We start from the raw sequence: 18,343 nt of genomic DNA on the forward strand, positions 1-18,343 counted from the left end.
GGGGGATGCACTAGAAAAGCAGAGAGGCTCCCATTCAGAAGCTGGCAACCTGGCCCTTTGCCCCAAGATTTCACCTGTGCAGCTGCTGCCCATTCTGAAATGCCGCCACTGTTATTGTTTTCAGGTCAATTCATTCTAGACAATCAGGGCTGAGAAGGGGCAGAGCAGTGCACCTCCCCCGCAAACTGGCCTCAAACTCCCCCAGATGTAAAAAGGAGGGGGTGGGTGGGGTAGAGTGATCCCTGATCTCTTATTAGCGCTGGGATTGAGAGGAAGGGTTTACACCGAGTCTGTGAGCTGGGGCGCCCACTTTGTAAGGAAGACATCCCCATGGCTTCCTTCAGCTCCTCCGAGCCCCTGCGTGCAACTTGGCTGCCCCCCTCTCCAGGGCTCCACTGGCACCTTAAGGAAGAACCTGCCCCCTTTCCACAGCCCTAGTGCAAAAACAACCCTTCCCCAGGTCCAGAGCAGGGGGCATGGGACGCTCTCGACGGCAGGAGAGTCCATCACGACTGGCTGCTCCCAAGCCCTACGTCCTGCCCCCCCATAGCCATGAGGGACCAGAGGCTGTGATTCCGGGATGCCAAACAACACCCAGGCCTGGACGAGGCTTTACTTGACGTGCTCGGCAGCGTGTGAGGAGCAGTAGTACTTCTTGTGGGCAATGAAGGTCGACAGGCTGCTGAACTTGATGTTGCAGAGGCGGCAGTACCTGTGGTTGCCGTTGGCCACAGGGGTGGGGGGTCCTTTGCCCAGTGGGGTCTGCATGCTTTTGTCCGTGTACCCAGAAGGTGGGGCGTTGGGTGTTGCCTCAGGCAAGGGGGAGATGGGCAAGGGGGCAGGAGGGGAGAGGGGGAGAAGGGGCTGTGGGGAGACGGTAGGGCGCGGGCTCCCGTTGGAGACGGAAGGAGTGGGAGGCTCCTTGCCGTTGAAGCTGTCCTTGCGCAGTCTGGGGAGGGGCTGTGGCGGGGAGGCAGTGGGCAGCGGCGGGAGCAGGCTGCCCTCCGCCAGCGTCCGGGTGGCCTCTATCAATGTGGCGCCAGCCACCGTTTTGGCAACAAATAGGCCGTGGGCATTGCGGAAGTGCTCCACCAAGTCTCCCTTAATGGCTCCGTTGAGCGGGCAGTAGGGGCACACCACCAGGGGCACCTTGGCGCCTGGGAGGTGCAGGGCTTTGGCATCCAGGTAGCGCTGCGGAAGTGAGTCCAGGCCAGGGAAAGCAGCCGGGGGTGCTGCAGGGCTCACAGAAGGGACCCCCTTCTCTACTTTGACTAATGCCGCTTCAGGTTCCTCGCTCAGCCCTTCGGGGCTGCCCCGAGGTTTCGGCACAGCTGGGACGGCCCCTTTGATCTTCTGCAGCTGCTCGAGTGTGCTGGGCTGCAAGGGTGTGGCTGGGCAGTAGTACTTCTTGTGGGCCAGGTAGCTGTCCAGGCTGTGGAAGCTGATGCGGCAGGCCGTGCACTCGTGGTAGTCGGCCAGCGGCAGGAGGGAGGCCGGCAGCACTTCTGCACCGCTGTGGAGGCGGGGCTTCTTGCTCAGGTCAATGGGGCCGTCTGTGTCGGGGCTCGAGCTCGGAGAGGGGGCAGCCTTGACCACTGGAATGAGAGCTGGGACCACGGGGGGCACCTCGGGGTGGGTGGCATCCGGGGGACCGCTGAGCTGGTTGGCGGCATTGTGGATTTCGTACAGCTTGCGCCGCTTGCGTGTACGGATCGGCTGGGGGAGGAAGGGCACCTTGCCCGCAGTGCCAGCCCGCCGCAGTGGCGGGTCGTGGCGGGAGGCACAGTAGTAGCGCTTGTGCACCATGTACGTCTCATGGCGGCTGAAGCGGATGTTGCAGGCTTCACACACAGTCCGGCTGGGGTCATCGTCTGGCTCCTCCATGGAGCTGCCCCCGGGGCTCCGGCTGTCCTCACTGATGCGCCCCGTCCCATCGGCCTCAGGGGAGGGGCTGGTTTTAGCCCCACCCTCCTCCACCTTGATCTCTTGCTTGACCTCTGGGACACTGGGTGGGCTGGCGCCTGGCCCAGCTTCCCCCTCATGTGTGGCCTTGCTGTCTCCCGGCAGTGGGGGCGAGAGGAGGACTCCAGGTGTGGGAGGGCCTTTGGGGGGCACTGAAGGAGCCGCCTTCAGCTTGCGAGGGCCAGGGGGGCTCTCTTCTGCCAAGCGGCGGCTGGAGCAGTACAGCCGCTTGTGGACGTAGTAGTTGTTGATGTTGTTGAAGGTGATCTCGCACTCAAAGCAGGTGGCGCCCTTGGGCACTGGGGTGCCTGGGAAGAGGACAGGGGGCACCACGGTGTGGCCTTGCTTCAGGCGGCTGTGCACCAGCTCCGACATCTTGGCCAGGATCTCTGAAGCCTGGGGCACCACCGTGGCCTCGTGGCCAAACATGTACTGGGGGAGAAATATTGTGCCACCAGGTGTGCTTGACCCAGGCTCGCTGGGCACTGGGCTGGACCCGGGCGTGGGGCTAGTGATTTCAGACTTCACCTTTACTGAATGCAGGCTATGTGGAGAGGATGTGCGAGAGGAGGCGTCTGGCTCCAGCTCAGGAGCAGCGGTTGCCCCTGTCTGGGAGGTTCCCTTGAGGACTTCCCCCTCGTCTTCAGGCTCCTCCTTGATCTGCACTACTGTCACCCCATCCCCCAGTGTGGAGGAGAAACCTTCTTGGGGTGGGGAGCCATTTGCCGCTTCCTCCGTAGGGGGCGCCATCACACCCTGTGTTGCCAGTTTGGCAGGGGTGTCCAGCTGGCTCTGGGCAGCTTTGGGCTCCAGGCCTGGCAGTACAGCTGCAGCGGTGCTGTGCAGGACCACGTGCTGTTGGAGGCTGGGCAAGCAGTCAGCCACATAGCCACAGAAGCTGCACTTGAAGGTGGAGGCTGGGCCCGGCGTGTTCAGACCTGTAGGGAGAAGGGAGAGGTGCTTAGGTAGTGGCTCGGCCATGTCCTCACAGCCCTGAGGTGGCTGGCTGTAGCATTGTCACTGAATCTTGTAATTTTGGGCTCAGAGATCTACGGATTCTGGCTGCTTGTAAAGCTTGCCTGGGAAGCAAAATGGAAATTATTCTGCCCAGATTCTTCTTGGGCTCAGATTAAAATCCTACCTAGAAAAGAACAAGTCCTGCTCCACTCCAATTCCTCCCCAACACTGGCCACATACCTTCTTCCTTAATGCTTGGCCAGTAGTGGAATGGAAGGGATTTTGGGAAATGTACTTTTCCCAACCCTACTGGCCAATAGCACTAGGAAAACTACTTTGCCCAGTGCTCCAAGCTCCTAGGTAGCCAAAGAATGGGGGCAGCAGGGAGGGAGATTTCCTCCCTTTCACTGCTCCTCTGGCCCAGGCAGCAAGTCATGTAGACAGGCAGGGGAATGGGAAGATTCAGACCCTGTTGCTTTACCACAGTCCCATAATGAGGGCCATGATGAGGTCTGAATTAGCTTGGAATCAAACTCAGAATGAACTGAGGACGTTTCCAAGTCACAGAGGAAAGCAAATCTGCTTTAGTTCCCCGAGCATGCTTCTTCCACAAATGCTTGGCTGTATATATAAGCCCCTCTGTGGACACAACCCCCAAACTGACTCAAATCTCTGCAAGTTCCTGTCTTCTTTAAACAATTTATGGCAGGCCACCCCCTTAATAATATTATTAAATAAAGTAAAAATACTCAGTAGACTCACTGAAATAAATAATTATATATTAATTAAAACAATAATTATTAATATGATGATGGTAAGAACCACAACATAAAAATTCTATCCCACCTCCGCTGTAAGAAGCTCAAGGTGGTGTGCATAGCTCTTTCTCATTTTATCCTCACAACCACCCTGTGAGGCTGGCCTAGCTGGGATTTAAACCTGATCTCTTCCTGATCCTAGTTCTAGACCCAAACCACACCATGTCACGTGTCTGACTTACCTGGGGCCAGGGGCTTGGTGGCCGGGGCAGCAATGGTGGTGCTTTGGGCGTAGACCTCCCCCTTGGAACCTGGCTGGCAGATCATATGATTTGTGACCAGGTGACTGTAGAGGATGTCCCTGGTGGTGGAGATGAATCCGCAGCTGTGGCAGACACCTGTAGAAACAAGGGAGAGCGTTAAGAAATCAAGATGCATGAAGCTGCCTTCAGGCTGAGACCGCCTACCAGCCCACCTAAATCCAGTGCCATCCACTCTGACTGGCAGCAGCTCTCCCAGGTCTCAGAGAAGGGTCCTTTCTGAGCCCTGATACTCAACTGCTTCCCTAATGGAAGATGCTTGGGATGAACCTAGGGACCTTCTGAATGCAGAGCTGGTGTTATACCACTGAACCATGGCCTAATATTTTGTTGGGCTTTGAGTGTGAAGTGGGTGAGCAAGAGCTCCACGCATTAGCAAGGGTGTGAGGTCAGCTGATGGAGGGAAGCACTGTTGACTGCAAAGAGAAGGACCTCCAGACAGCTCTGCTATGCTACATGCAGAACAAGGCCACATAAGACCACCCTTAGCCCATCTAGTCTAGCATCTTGTTCTCACAGTGGCCATTCAGATGCCTCTTCTGGGAGGCTCAGAAGCAAAACTCAGAGTGCAACAGCAACTCTTCCCACTTGCGATTCCCAGCTGCTGGTGCTCAGAGCCACTGGGTGGTTTTCAGCTATGTCTTACTCAAAACAGACCCATGTAAATGAATGACTAAGCTAGGTCCATTAGTTCTAATACGTCTCCTCTGAGTAAAACTGAGCTGAATACCACCCATACTGTCTCTGATCCTCAAGGTGGTATAATGCCATCATGAGTTGCCACTGGATCGTTGAGCGGGCAGGAGGACCAGCACTTTTGTGTCTATTTATTTCATTTATATCCCACCTTTTCCTCCAAGGAGCTCAAGATGGCTTCCTGATTGTGGAATGTTCTCTCCAGGGAGGCTCACCCCGACACCTTCAATACTTTTGCACCAGGCAAAAACATTCCTCTTGTCCCAGGCCTTTGGCTAATTAAACAATTCATGGCCTTTTCAACTGTGGTTGGATCCAGGGGTATTGTTTTTGCTATGTATTTTTGTGTTTCTATATTGTAAACCACCCTGCGATCCTTGGATGAAGGGCGGTATAAAAATTTAATAAAGAAACAAAAATCCCAATACAGGTACATGGTTCTTCCCCTCTCCTCAGCTCCTGCAACAATTCTGTACGGTAGGTTAGGCTGAGAGGTAGACTTTGGTCGAGGGTCAGCCAGTGAACCTCATGTCTATGTGAACCCCAGCCTCCCAGGTTCTAGGTCCAACACACCGCACTGGCTAACATACTCTGGGATGGGACCACCTCACCTTTTTGTTTGAACCACTTCTAAAAGCCTGTCCCCATTGAAACCAAACAGTGCTCTATCTAAACAGTACTGTCAGTGGTCTACCTCTACAGAGCACTGCTTGTGAGCTGGATCTCTCACTCCAATATTGATTGGGGATTACCGTTCAGTGTGTCTGTGTGGACCTTCAGGTGACGCTCACAGTTGGCTTTTGTGGTGAAGGCAGAGTGGCAGATAAGGCACACAAATGGCCTCTCTCCTGAAAGAGAAGCCAGAAGGAGACAACAGCATGAGAAAGGTGACCACAAGACTTGTTCCATCCCAAACACCCAAACAGCAGGGAAGGGCCCAGAGCATTCCAGTGCCCTTTATGTTGGAGAAACTGGACATGGAGGAAGGAGTTCCTTTTTTCAAATGCACAAATAGCCTCATGTATGGGATAAGCCAACAGCCAAACCAGCTGCTATGTCAACAGCCCAGTGCTGTCTATATAAGTGATTAAGGTGTGTCAGCTCATCAGTCAGTGAGTGGGACTTGTGCTGTGTGTCAGGGTCAGTCTTCAGAGCCTGTTATGCTTCAAATGGCTGGAGCTACAGAAATACTTCTTACTTGTATGTATGTATCTATCTGTATCTGTATCTGTATCTGTATCTGTATCTGTATCTGTATCTGTATCTATAACTATAACTGTATCTGTATCTGCAAAGACTACAAACTATATGCACATATCAACATCTGAAGCCTTCTGCTGCAGTAAAAATTTGGGACCTTAAGCTGCCTCTGTGTGGTGACTGGAACTGGGGGTAACTTCTGCTACAACTTCACCTAAGATTCCCAACACCTTAGTAGACTATTCCCAGAGAAACATATCAGGATCTTCTGCAACGTTTCTGGGATGCAGCTGAAAAGCACCCCCTGCCAAAATGCTTTGCCAACCCAGATCCCCACAGCATCTGGAGGTTAGCTACCTTTGCTCTAAACCTTGCTGTGTCTTTTGCATGCCTGCACTCTTTGTCTCCATCTCTCTCACACATACACCCCCCACCTTCTGAAATGCTGCCCTTCTCCTGCAATCCAATTAGTTCAGTCTTCTTTAACACCTCCTCATTCCTCCAACAAGCCCAAAGCGACCACCCTCCCCCATCCCAGAAGGACAGAGGCAGCACCCTCGTACCACTGTGGCTCCGCATGTGTATCTCCAAGGAACTGGCGCTGGGGCAGCTCTTCTTGCACTGGGGGAAAGGGCAGATGCGCTCATTCGGATAGGCCTCTTTGGGCTTTTCATCCACCGTGGGAGACGTGGCGTTCTGGCGGCTGGCGCAATAGTACATCAGATGGGCCTGCAAGTTCCTCTCGCTCCGGTACCAAATTCCGCAGTCCTTGCAGGGAAAGACGTCCTCTGGACAGAAGGGAGAAAGTCGGGGAGAGGGAGGGAGAAAATAAAATAAAGGAAGCACCAGCTATATCCATCTGGATTCCTCAACTCCAGCATCAAATGAAGGGGAGTCCACCACCTCCCAAGGTGACACTCCTGTAGCCTCCAGAAATTCCTTCTAACAAGGACACCAGAAGAGACCTATGGGATCAGGCCAGTAGCCAATCAAGTCCAGCATCCTGTCCCCACAATGTCCAAAGCCGAAAAGGATGCAGGGCAAAGCATTGCATCTGCGCATTGAGCAGTTTGCACTACTGTGCAAGTGCGAAGCGTGATTTAGCGCTGCTGCGCATGCGGCAAATCCAGAAGTAACCTGTTCCGGTACTTCTGGGTTTGTTGCGGATGTTCGCCAGAATGGACGCTGGATGAGGCGGACGTTTGCGGAGGTATTACTGTACAAGACTTGGGCTATGTACACATTGTTGGCTTAAAGTGAGTGCATTTATTGTGCTAGGGTGACAAAGCACTTTCATCCTCTTTAACTGAGCAAACCTCAATGTCTGTTTTGCCCTTCCACACAATAATGACCACCTTGAGGTGCCCTAAATTTGGGATCCAGGGGGCATAAGAAGCATGGACCATACCCTGGGTACTTACTGTTCACAACCGCTGTGGCCAAGATGGCTGCCATGCCCGCTTGCTGTGGCAGAAGCTGGATTTCAGGGGCCAGTGCCGCTGGGTAAGAAGGCCCCTCAGGCTCAGTCTTCACGGTGTGGTTGGGAATCCCCATTGGCTCAGCCATGACAAACGCGCTCAGTGCGTCTCCTTCTGAGATGGCTTTGGTGGTTTTGCACCAGATAGAATCATCTGCAGATATGGCAATGGGTGGGGAGAAAGACTATTAAATTAGATTAGCCACATCTCAGTAAGAATGGTCACATTTGGGTTTCTTTCAGTTTCTCATTTCCCAAGTATTCAGTTCAGGTCTCTACACTTATCACCAACATTTTAGAGCTAATTTCTCTTAATATACACATTATCGCAAAGTAGTTTCCACTGATATAATGCATATTTGCATGCTGTTTCTTTGCACCATCCCTGTACCACTTAATATATAAAAATATCTCCATGTGGTGTACAGAAAACTAAAGCAGCAACAGCAAAGACAGCTTAAACAACAAATGTTACAAAAATACACACTGTTACATATGCAAAAATGTTAAAGGTAAAGATACCCCTGACCGTTAGGTCCAGTCGCAGACGACTCTGGGGTTGTACACTCATCTCGCTCTATAGGCCGAGGGAGCCGGCGTTTGTCCGCAAAAATGTTACATTAATACAAACGGCTAATAAAGATAGACCAACATAAATCGTATCTCCATCTGACACACCCACACCGTCTCCTCGCTCTTACCCAGGACTCTACCCATCCACTCTGACCCTCACTCAGGGCCCAAAACAAGCTCACAGAACACCCACATAATTTGACAAAGAAGAGGGTTCTTCCTGGAAACTGCTGGCATCATCCTAGCCTCTCACTCCAGGCTTGCTTTCATGGGCAGGCACCAAAATGGATGGAGCTTCCTCAGAGGTCTGTCCTGTTCAGCAGTTAATCAGCTCCACTGCACTCAGCCACTTCCAGGGAGCAGAAAGTTGGGTGAGTTTCCTGGGAGGCGGTCCCAAGGATGGGAAAAGGACAGCCCTCCACTCGCGGCACTCTCTCCCCCCCTACTTCTCCACTTCCAACTTCTTAATTTACCATAATATGCGCATTATACTCTAATGTATGCATTTGCTGGAGAACTGCAATGCAGAATTCGGATAAGTGTGAATTTTGAAGGGTTTGCTGAGTTTTGGTTCACATATTGTTTCAGAAAGTGTGAATTTGGTAGGTTGGCTTTTAAATGTGAACTGAATCAAATTTCTCTTTCATGCCCACTTCTGAATAACCCCCTGAAAAGTAGAAGACAATTGGTTTGGGGGGACATTTTCCACCCTGAGCTAAATTCCAGTGTAAAATGTCCCAAAAGAAAGACATGCTTGTTGGGTAGGCAGTTAAGGCTCTTTGCTTAGCTTAGATATTGTTTGGAAAATGTCATGGGATATGTTAAGACTGGCCAGGATGAAAAGGCAGTTGAGTGACAGTAAGAAACAGATTCCTTCTTTTGTTTTGTTTGTCCCAGGATCTCTTTTTGGTTTTCAGGGGAAAAACCTGTTTGGGTACTTAACACTGCATCATGGCTATTGGTACACATAGATCAGAGTACCAGAAAAATAAATTCTCATTTAAAACCTGAAAGTGAGAAAAACTGAGGTTCAAATCCATACACAGTTCATTAAGTGGCCTTTTGCAAATCACTATCTCAGCCTAATGTACCTTGCAGGGTTAGGCTGCAGCTAAACCGTTACTCTGAGTCCCCTTGGAGGCAAAAGGATAGGATGTAAGTGGGACCAAATAAACTGAATAATTAAGAATAATGTTGTAGCAGCAGATGCATGCAATACACAAAACCACCCATAGGTGGCAGCATCAGCCCATGGCTTGTCAAAAGCTAGCATTAATCATTTCCTTCTCTCTCTCCGTTTGCCACTCTGCTGCCCATAGCTATGCCGTCTCAATCTTTTTTTCCTTTTTCTTTTTACTCTCAGCCACCTGAAGGTCCTTTGCCTATTATCCTGGGCCTCCCCTATGGCTGGAACACCCTCCCTAAATGTGTCCACAGTACCACATCTGCCTGCCTTCATGTCTTTCTCTTGAAATCTGTCTCCAAACCCATTTTTTCCCAGGTGGGCTTTGGCTTAACTGTCAAACCCTCATGCCCAACAGTAGTTTTATTTTGGGTGCATGCTACTGTAATTTGCCCACCTTCATTCCTTCCTATTCTCGTCTCTCCTTTCCTCTGCTATTTTCCATATTGTTTATCTTAGAGGGCAGAGGCCAATTTGTTGCCTATGATAATCTGAAGGGCAGTTACGTACACTAATGGTGTTGTATATGTTGCGCTAATCATCACCATCACCCCGAGCATTTACAGAGTGCTTTTGTGAGCTCAAAGTGCTACACACACACACACACACACACACACACACCTGTGTTGTAATCTGCACTCTTGTGTTGTAATATGCACAACAACCCTCTAAGGTGGGCTAGTTTGATTATCCTCATATTGCAGACAAGGGCCGAGGGTTGGCCAAAGTGTGGCTTAATCAAAGGGAAACTGGAGAGAGGAGATGAAGATGTTCAGAGAAGATGAAAAGGGATGGGACATCTCTCTGCCCTGAGAATGGACCAATTACAGAAAGACTAGGTTGTGGCTTAAGAAAACCCTTAGGAATCCAACTCTGCCCTTAAGTGCCAATAAAAAAAAATCTGGCTCTGTTAAGCAACCCTGTTTTTGTTTTGAGAAAACACTACAGATCAAATGCCTCCAACTTCTGCCAGGTGCCAAGAGGCCATTGTCCAAATACTTACCCTTCTTGTAAATCACGGAGTTGGTATCGCCTTCTCCAGAAACCAAGGGCAGCTTCAACAGCCAGCAGTTGTCATCTTCCAGCACCAGGGTCACAGGTGGGTTTGGCTAGAGACAGAAATATAAAAAACAACATATGTGTCACTTACATAACCGGACCCTCACCAGCACATTGTGGTTTCTTCACTTCAGCTGTTACCCTGGTTCCACATTGTGTGGAGTGTGTGTATATACAGAGCACCCTTTGTCAACCAGGGGCCGTCCAAATAATTTGGGCTACAACTCAAGAAGAGAAGTCATACACCATCCACTGAAATGCCCTGTGTGAACATCTCAGCGAGCTAATTTTTCTAATATAGACACTTGCATAAGTTTCATAAATGGGGGGGGGGGAGAGAGGTTGCATGGACAACCTTCCAGGGGCCACATGCCAGTGGTGGGAGGTTCCAGTGTCAAAAGTGGGTGGAACAACAAATGTAAATTTGACCAAATGTACAATAGGCTAGTTTCTACACCCATCCTTCTTTATCCTCCATGCAGACAAACAAGAGGAATTACCAGGGTTCAAAGGCACATTTCAGTCAGGCAAAAACGCTTCCGGTGTAGCCTGCAAAGTTCTGAGGGCCAGTTGGAGAAGGATGGGTCCCAGGCCCTGAAGTGTCCCACCCTTCCCATATGCTCCAGCCCAACATGTGGCACATAAACCCTCCCACCACATGTGCAAGGAGCCTTTCCTCCCATGAGGAGTCATGAGGATAGGGAAAGGAAGCACAATGTGCACAGATGATGAGTGGTATATGTCTGTATGGCTGCTTCCATCCAGAGATGGCCAACCTCCAAGCAGCTGATTCATCCTTTCACTGGCCTAGTGGCAAGATCAGTTTGGTCACGTAGCAAGGGAGGGAACTGATGATCACAGCCAAATCTAGGTCAAAGATGACAAGACCAAGGCCACATTCACACCATGCATTTAAAGCAGTGTGATACCACGTTAAACAGAGATGGCTTCCCCCAAAGAATTCTGGGAGCCGTAGCCTGTTAAGGGTGTTATGAGGCCCCTGTTGGCTTCCTAGAACTACAATTGTCAGAGTTCCCTATGTGAAGAGGGATTGATTGTTAAACCACGCTGGGAATTGTAACTCTGTGAGAGGAATGGGAATCCCCAACACTCAGCACCTTTAACAAACTACAGCACCCAGAATTCTTTGGGGGAAGCCATGACTCTTTAAAGTGGTATCATAGAGATTCCCCTCACAGAGCTACAATTCACAGAGTGGTTTAACGGTCAATTCCACTTGGCAGAGAACTCTGCGAATTGTAGCTCTGTGAAGGGAATAGTGGCCTCTTGACAACTCTCAGCACCCTTAACAAACTGCAGCTCCCAGAATTCTTTGGTTGTTTAAAGTGGCATCACAGTGATTTAAAAGTATGGTGTGAATGTGCTGCAGGTCGTAGCAGCTGCATGCCTGGTTAGTACACAACTGGGGAACACCACATCTCCACCCTCGCTCTCTCACACAGGTCGGCCAGCCATCCTTGGGTTTCCCAGAAAGAAAGCCAAGGCTTAACTCCCCTCAGGGTGACACTAACAAAGGGGTCCCAGCAAACCTCCTACAGAGAGGCCTCCGCCTCTGGATAGCCCACCCCCCCCCATGGGGAAACTGAGCCCACTGCTTGCTGCCTGGGCAACCCCGTGGCACGGCCAACGGCTGGCGGAGCGTGACTGCGAACACAACAAGCTTGTTATTTCCTCTTCTTCTTAACCTGAGGGCCGACCATCACCGGCTGGGGAGGAAACAGCCACTTCACCCCTAACCTCAGCCATGCAGAGAGAGGAAAAGAGATTGGGGGAGGGAGGGAGGGAAGCAGGAGGGATGGGACGGGGCTGGAGCAGCCTCACGCTGCAAGAGGAAGGGCCTCGACGGCGTCCCAGGCCGGGCGAACAATCCTTGTGTTGCTGACACGGCCATTGATGGTCAGCAGAGATGGGAAGAGCACCCTGATTTGGGGCAGGCCAAGCCAGCCACAAGGCCCAAAGCCATGACAAGAAAGCCAACTGCCACATGAGGCTTCTTTCCACCCCATGAAAGAAGTGGCACTTGTAAGCACTGGCTAGATTTGACAGGTGTCTGGTCTGAGCCCTCTCTCCCCTGATCCCAACATAAAAGGTGTTCCCTGAGCCCAAGTAGAAAATGACAAACCATTCACTTTTGTGTGTATGAGACTGATCTTGGGGCTAGTCCCAGCCCAAAAGAGGCTTGCGAGAGTCAAAGGATCCGGTGAATCAAGAATGGCAAGGCCTCAGAGCTAAACAGGGTTGCCCTGAGTACAACCTCTGACTGGTACAGCAACAAAAAAGCTGTGTCCGGAAGAAGTGTTGGCCGAAGCCTAGGGAGGTTTTTTTTAAATGAGACCTTCCAGGGCAGACACACGCTCTAATGAATGCAAATTGCCTCGCTCACATTTATGCTTGCCAGCGTGCAATAAATAAATAAAAAACAAATGGATGGCAACACCCCCTTCAGGTGACCCACAGATCTATGTCCCCCTCTTTAAAAGGTGGCAGGTTAGTGCAAAGCACTCTGTCCTGTCAATTCAGCATCCACACTGCCTCTGGCGAAAGAAGAAGTAAAAAGAACACCCCCAGGCTAATTCATGGAACATGTGCATCTCCAGTGCCCTAAATCCAGCATTAGGTACGTATGGGTGCTCCAGCTCAGGAACAAAGGTGCAAAAACAAAGATGGTGTGACTATACATGGAATACTGTGCTTAACTCTTAACTGCTGTCCCTTACAAAGGATAGTGTGCAATAAGAAAAGGCTCAGGAAAGGTTGGAGGGATGGAGGAAGAGGCGGCTCTGGGTCAGGATTTGGGAAGCTGTGGTGTGCCTGGCCTCCAGATCCCAGCAGCCCCACAGCCAATCGTCAGAGATGATGGGAGCTGGCCTGGACCACACCTGGAGGATCCACAGGGTTACAGCCATGCCCTGGGCAGAGAGACACTTTCTTTGAGATGAGCAGCAGCGCTGGCCTTCCTCATTCTCTCCCCCCCCCCCCCCGCAACTTTGCCTCGGCTCCTCTCTGCCTTCATGTGCCGCTAATGAATATTAATGAGCAGAGGAGGGAAAGAGAGAGAGAGAGAGAGAGAGAGAGAGAGAGAGAGAGAGAGAGAGAGAGAGGAGAAAAATTAATCTGCCTGATCCTTCGATGGCTGCAGCAGTAACGATATGAAATCTAATTATTCGTCCCAATATTTCTAAACCCTCCAACTCAGACTGACAGTCTTGGTCGGTTTAGAGCTTATCACTCCAAGGAGCAGAGTGCTCACGGCTTGATAAAACGCACACACATGCACCACACACACAACTCTCCCCCCCCCTCATTTACACACACGCGCACACACTTTTGCTGATGCTGCAAGAAAAGAAACATTCCTAACTTCAGAGAGAGAGAGAGAGTGCTCAAGCAAGATATATCTTGGGGGTGGAAGAGAAGTGTGTCACTGAAGACACATCCACGTGCCTGGGTCTTTTTTTAAAAAAAAGGGGGGTGGATGATTCTCTCCAATCTGCTGATTCAGCATTTCTGCTCCTGGCTGGCCACAAAGCCATGAAAGGGGCCACCGTGAATGGCCGTGTTCACTGGGTGGAAAGATGCCCAAAGCCTCAGTACAGTATGGGACACTTCACTGTCTGATAATGGTTTGCTAAAGATAGAGATGGGGACCCATGCCATCCTCCCCCATCAAACAGTACTCTCCTTTAGATCCCTCCTCTAGAATGTAAACTTAAAAGTAATTTATCATATCATATACTGTATAACATTTTGGCACAACTAAATCGAAGATGTCATGAATCAATTGTGCAACGCAAGCAAAATTTTCAAAGGCTTTAGCTCTCTTCCCTATTCAGTTGTGCAGGGGGGCAATGAAGACCATCCCCACCCCGCTCTGGCTTCTCAGTGTTCCCCAGGTTCACTGGCCACATTTGGCCATCATGGCTTACTACACATGGCCCACTGGCACCTGCTATGCACCTCCCTGCTACGGAGGAACAAAGCACAATCCCTGGCTTAGACCCACATCTGAACTGGGGAGAGCAGCTTGTTTTGGCTGCAACATTTGTAACAAGCCAAGATCTGTAGCTAAAGGTTTTGCCCTTGGGCTTACTGACCGTGCTCTGCTACGAGCAAAACAAACCATCGTCTCTGGGTTGGATGTGATGCTAAGCCAGGGATTGTGGTTTGTTTTCTCCTTTTCTCATAGTACTAGAACTCAAAGACGTCTAAAGAAGCTGAGTGTTGGAGGAGGCAAGGCAGACAAAAGGAAGGACATCTTCACACAGTGAACAAACTATGGAATTCTCTCTCGCGAGATGCAATGATGGCCACCCACTCTCAGGCAGCTATAAAAGAGCATTAAGCAAATTAACAGAGGATAAGGCTATCCATGAAGACTAGCCAGGATGGCTATGCTCTGCTGCCATTGCTGGAGGCAGTAAGTCTGTGTACTACCAGTTGCAGGGAGTAGTGGGTGGGGACGGTGCTGTTGAACTAAGTTCTGCTTGCAGGCTTCCCATTAAGGTATCTGGTTGACCCCTAGGAGAACAGGTTGCTAGCCTAGATGGGCATTTGGCTTCTTACGTCCTTGAATACTTTTATTTATTTAACTTGTTCTTAATCGCTTGCTGTTATAATTTAGTTCAACTGTTTGTACGTTTGGTATTTTCATTATGGTTCGGGGGTTTGCTTTTGACTGGAAAGTGGCATATAAATCCCAAGTTTTCAATAAAATGTGTTTTTCCATTTTTTTTAAAAAAAGCTTTTCTTCTTTGCTGCCCCATATATTTGGAATCATTACCCAGCACAAAGCCACCTCTCCCAGGATCCCTCCTGAAAGCCCACATTTCCTTTGAAGATTCAGGGGTTTTGTGAAAGGTTCCCCTTACTATAAACAGCAGCTTTTTCAATATTTGTGCCTACCTGGGCTACAATTCTCCATCAGGCCCCATGGGCACAAGCTGTAGTCCAGAGCTCCAGGATGGGAACCAGCTTGGCAAAGGCTGCCCTTCTGTAAGTCAGTCATTCACTGTAACTCTATTCACAACTCTTTGGGGCAAGGAGTTCCCCCCACATTCTCATCTGCAAAGCTCCCTGCAGGCTTATGGTGCTATATGGGTGTAAAAGGATGCCTGCACAAACCACGACGATGGACACATTGGAAGTGGCTCATTCTGTTGCCCATTAGCCCTGCCCTGTCGTCACCACCCCCAGGTTCTCGAGGGCGCCCTGGAGTCAAGTAACAAGACTGTCTCTTACAAATAACTCCAGGCGACAAGCTTCCCAAAGGTCTGCATCCGTGCCAACCTGGCTCCCCAAAACAGCCCCCCCTTTCCTCACAATGCCCCATTGGGAGCATAAAGGGGCTGTGAGAGAGACAGACTGGCAAGCAAGGTGTGGCTTCCTTCCCGGACACTCTCCATGCCAGCCCCTCTGTGGTAAGTGGGTCCGGGCAGGAAGGCAAGGCAGAGAAACCCTCCTTGTTTTCCCCTTAACAAAGAGGTCAGTGTCTCCAATCTGCAGCGGCCCAGATAACCATCGGAAACTGTATCTGAGCAACATCCGCTTGGGACTTTTTTTTTATCTGGGGCAGCCGGACCCCTTGCCAAACAAGGGAAGGGAGAACCGTCACGCTGGTTAATCATTAACCTCCAGGATGATTTGGCCCTCCCCACAGGAAGGTTTGGGTTTTTTAGCTTGCCCTTCTTTTTTTTTTTAGGCTGCGGAGAGACACTTCATTGTGGCAAAGAGTGCCAGTCTTGCAGGGAGGGGTAAGGATGCAGCGAATGTGTGCTAATGGCATCTTCCCACATGCCTGGCTTGGGGAAAGTCCATAGCCCAGAGGCAGAGCATCTGCTTTGCATGCAGAAGGTCCCAGGTTCAATCCCTGGCAGGCTTGGGAGTGAGACCTCTGCCTGAAAAGCTGGAGAGCTGCTGCCAGCCAGAGTTGACAGTACTGAGCCAGGTGGACCAATGGATTTGACACAGCAGCTTCCTATATGCCTATGGCATTGTAGCATGAAGCTGGACACAGCCTATTTTTTTACAAAGCTGCATTAGGATGGACAAAGACTAGGGATGGGCTGAGGAGCTAATTCCATCTTGTTTCAGCCTCGCTGCCACTCAGTCGTGAGCCTGTCCCATGCGTCGTGTGTGCACCTTTTGATGTAAACACACACTCTTCAATGCATTCACCTCAAAACACGTGTTTTATATGCACTGTTGACACAACAAGCGGATTTTGGTGTGCACTTTTTGCAGACTGCAAATGCATTGCAAAATCCACCGTCCAACTGGGAGCTGTGTTATGATCCACAAGCAGGGCTGGAGCCATCAGGTCAGGTTGGTCTGTTGCAAAATGCAGATTCCTCCCTCATTCCTAGTAGGGCCTGGCAGACTCAATTCTGCTGCCCATCAATGGCATGGGAGCGTGAGGAGAGGGCAGCTACGTCAGCTCAAAGATCTATCTAGTCCAGCAACCCGGATTCCCGTAATGTGCCTCCTGGCTGCTCCCACAAGCAGGGTGCAAAGGCAACCCCCCCCCCGCTTCTCTTTTTGTCTCTATTAGGACTCACTGCAGCTGTGATTGTGAGCTGTTTTAAACTGTTTTGCATTTTATATTGCTGTAACCCAACCTGGGGCCTTCTGGTGAAGGGTGGAAAATAAATATAATAATCAACATATTGAACATATTTAATCCCGGCACTTTCAAGTTAAGAGGGTCAGCCAGCAGAGGATGGTAAATGTTTCTCTGCCTGGGACCCTGGAGAGCTGCTGCCAGTCAGAGACAACTATACTATCTTAGATGAACCAATAGCCTGATGATATAAGGCAGCTTCCTGCTTTCCCTTCCCTAATAGCCATCATAGACTGGGGATTTTTCATTCCAGTTACTGAAGAAAAGATGTTGGGAGACCCATTTTTCCATGCTTCCCCAACCTCCCCCTCCCCAGGCAAGAAAGAGACTGATAGTCACTTTCGGCCATAGAGAGCAACAACCCTTTCCTCTGTCTTCTGGGTTGGAGAAAAAAAAAAAACAGAGAAGGGAGGCAACTGAAAATATAAAGAAAAGGAAGAAACTGGGGCGGGGGGGATGAGAGGAGAGAGAGAGAGGGCAGGGCTGGGAATCATCAACACGACTTGATAAGGGAAGCTGCTGAAATGGGAGCAAAAATATTTAGACAATAAATGAAGTATCAGAAAAAAGCAGCGGCATATCTTTAAGAAATCAATCATCCCGTACCGGTTGTCTGGACATACGGCGCCACAGGAGAGATAGCCGCCAAACTGGTAAGATAAGGGTTAATCAAGGATTTAATTTGGCAAAAAAAAAAAGATAAACGGGGAGGCTTGAGCTGGGGGGGGGGGAGGGGGAGAGAGAGAGAAAGAGAAGGGAGAGGAGAGGCCAGGGCTTTCTGTCCCACATCCTTCACAAAGCCCCATAAAAAAGAGTTGGAAGAAATCCCAAAAGAGCCACCGCCGCCTCCTCCTTTTCCCACTGGCAGAGATCGGGTCTTGCCCAGGCCAAGGTCCCTTGGATAGCACTTGGGGGCAGCCTAACCACCTATAGAGCAGGGCATGAAACATTGTGGGTATGGGGGTGCCAGGCATCCCCCCCAAGTTGGAAATTCCTTCCCCCACAGAAGTGCGACTTTCAGCATATGCTGAAGATGCACCTCATTGCCCTGACCTTTGGGCACTTAAGGACACTGGATCAGGCTGAAAAGGTCCCGCCTAGCTGAACGTCCGGCTCTCATGGTGGCCAACCAGAAGATTGTGGGAAACTCTCACGCAGGACCTGAGCACTACTGCACTCTCCCCTTCTGTGGTTTCCAGCAGCTAGTATACATAAACATAGCTGCCTTGGACCAGGTTGGTACAGCATCGCCATCATGGCTAGTAGCCATTGACAGTGTCCACCTCCTCTACTTGAGATGTCTATTTTTAGGACCCACTCTAGTTGTGATTGCAATTTGTTTCAAACTGCTTTGACTGTTGTATTTTTACATTGCTATGACCTGCCCCAGGTTCCTTCTGCTGAAGGCAGGTAATAAATCTAACAACAGGAATGGCAATAATACAGTCAGGGCTCAAACAGAAAAACCCAGAGCTATGGAACAAGATCCTCCGAAGAAAGTTAGCACCGCCTTGCTCCCAT

The 18,343-nt window shown here is 50.3% G+C and overlaps 1 protein-coding gene across 7 annotated transcripts in view; it reads right to left on the minus strand.

Moving 5' to 3' along the window:
- Positions 1–581: 581 nt before the first annotated feature.
- Positions 582–18,343, minus strand: part of ZFPM1 (zinc finger protein, FOG family member 1) — a 110,749-nt gene continuing 92,987 nt past the window's right edge. For 4 of the 7 annotated variants that reach the window (XM_081920159.1, XM_081920162.1, XM_081920161.1 and 1 more), the window contains 6 exons: positions 10,130–10,235; positions 7,315–7,524; positions 6,457–6,681; positions 5,446–5,541; positions 3,920–4,075; positions 582–2,900 (listed from right to left, as the gene is read on the minus strand). In XM_081920159.1, the coding sequence (XP_081776285.1) occupies positions 613–2,900; positions 3,920–4,075; positions 5,446–5,541; positions 6,457–6,681; positions 7,315–7,524; positions 10,130–10,235 (3,081 nt within the window). In that variant the 3' untranslated portion in view covers positions 582–612. Of the gene's footprint in view, positions 2,901–3,919; positions 4,076–5,445; positions 5,542–6,456; positions 6,682–7,314; positions 7,525–10,129; positions 10,236–11,891; positions 11,945–18,343 lie in introns of those variants that run through there. The other 3 variants (XM_081920165.1, XM_081920160.1, XM_081920163.1) reach the window with 3 other exon arrangements.

Source organism: Podarcis melisellensis (assembly GCF_964234715.1).
Source record: "Podarcis melisellensis genome assembly, chromosome: 8".
NCBI classification, from domain to species: Eukaryota; Metazoa; Chordata; class Lepidosauria; order Squamata; family Lacertidae; genus Podarcis; species Podarcis melisellensis.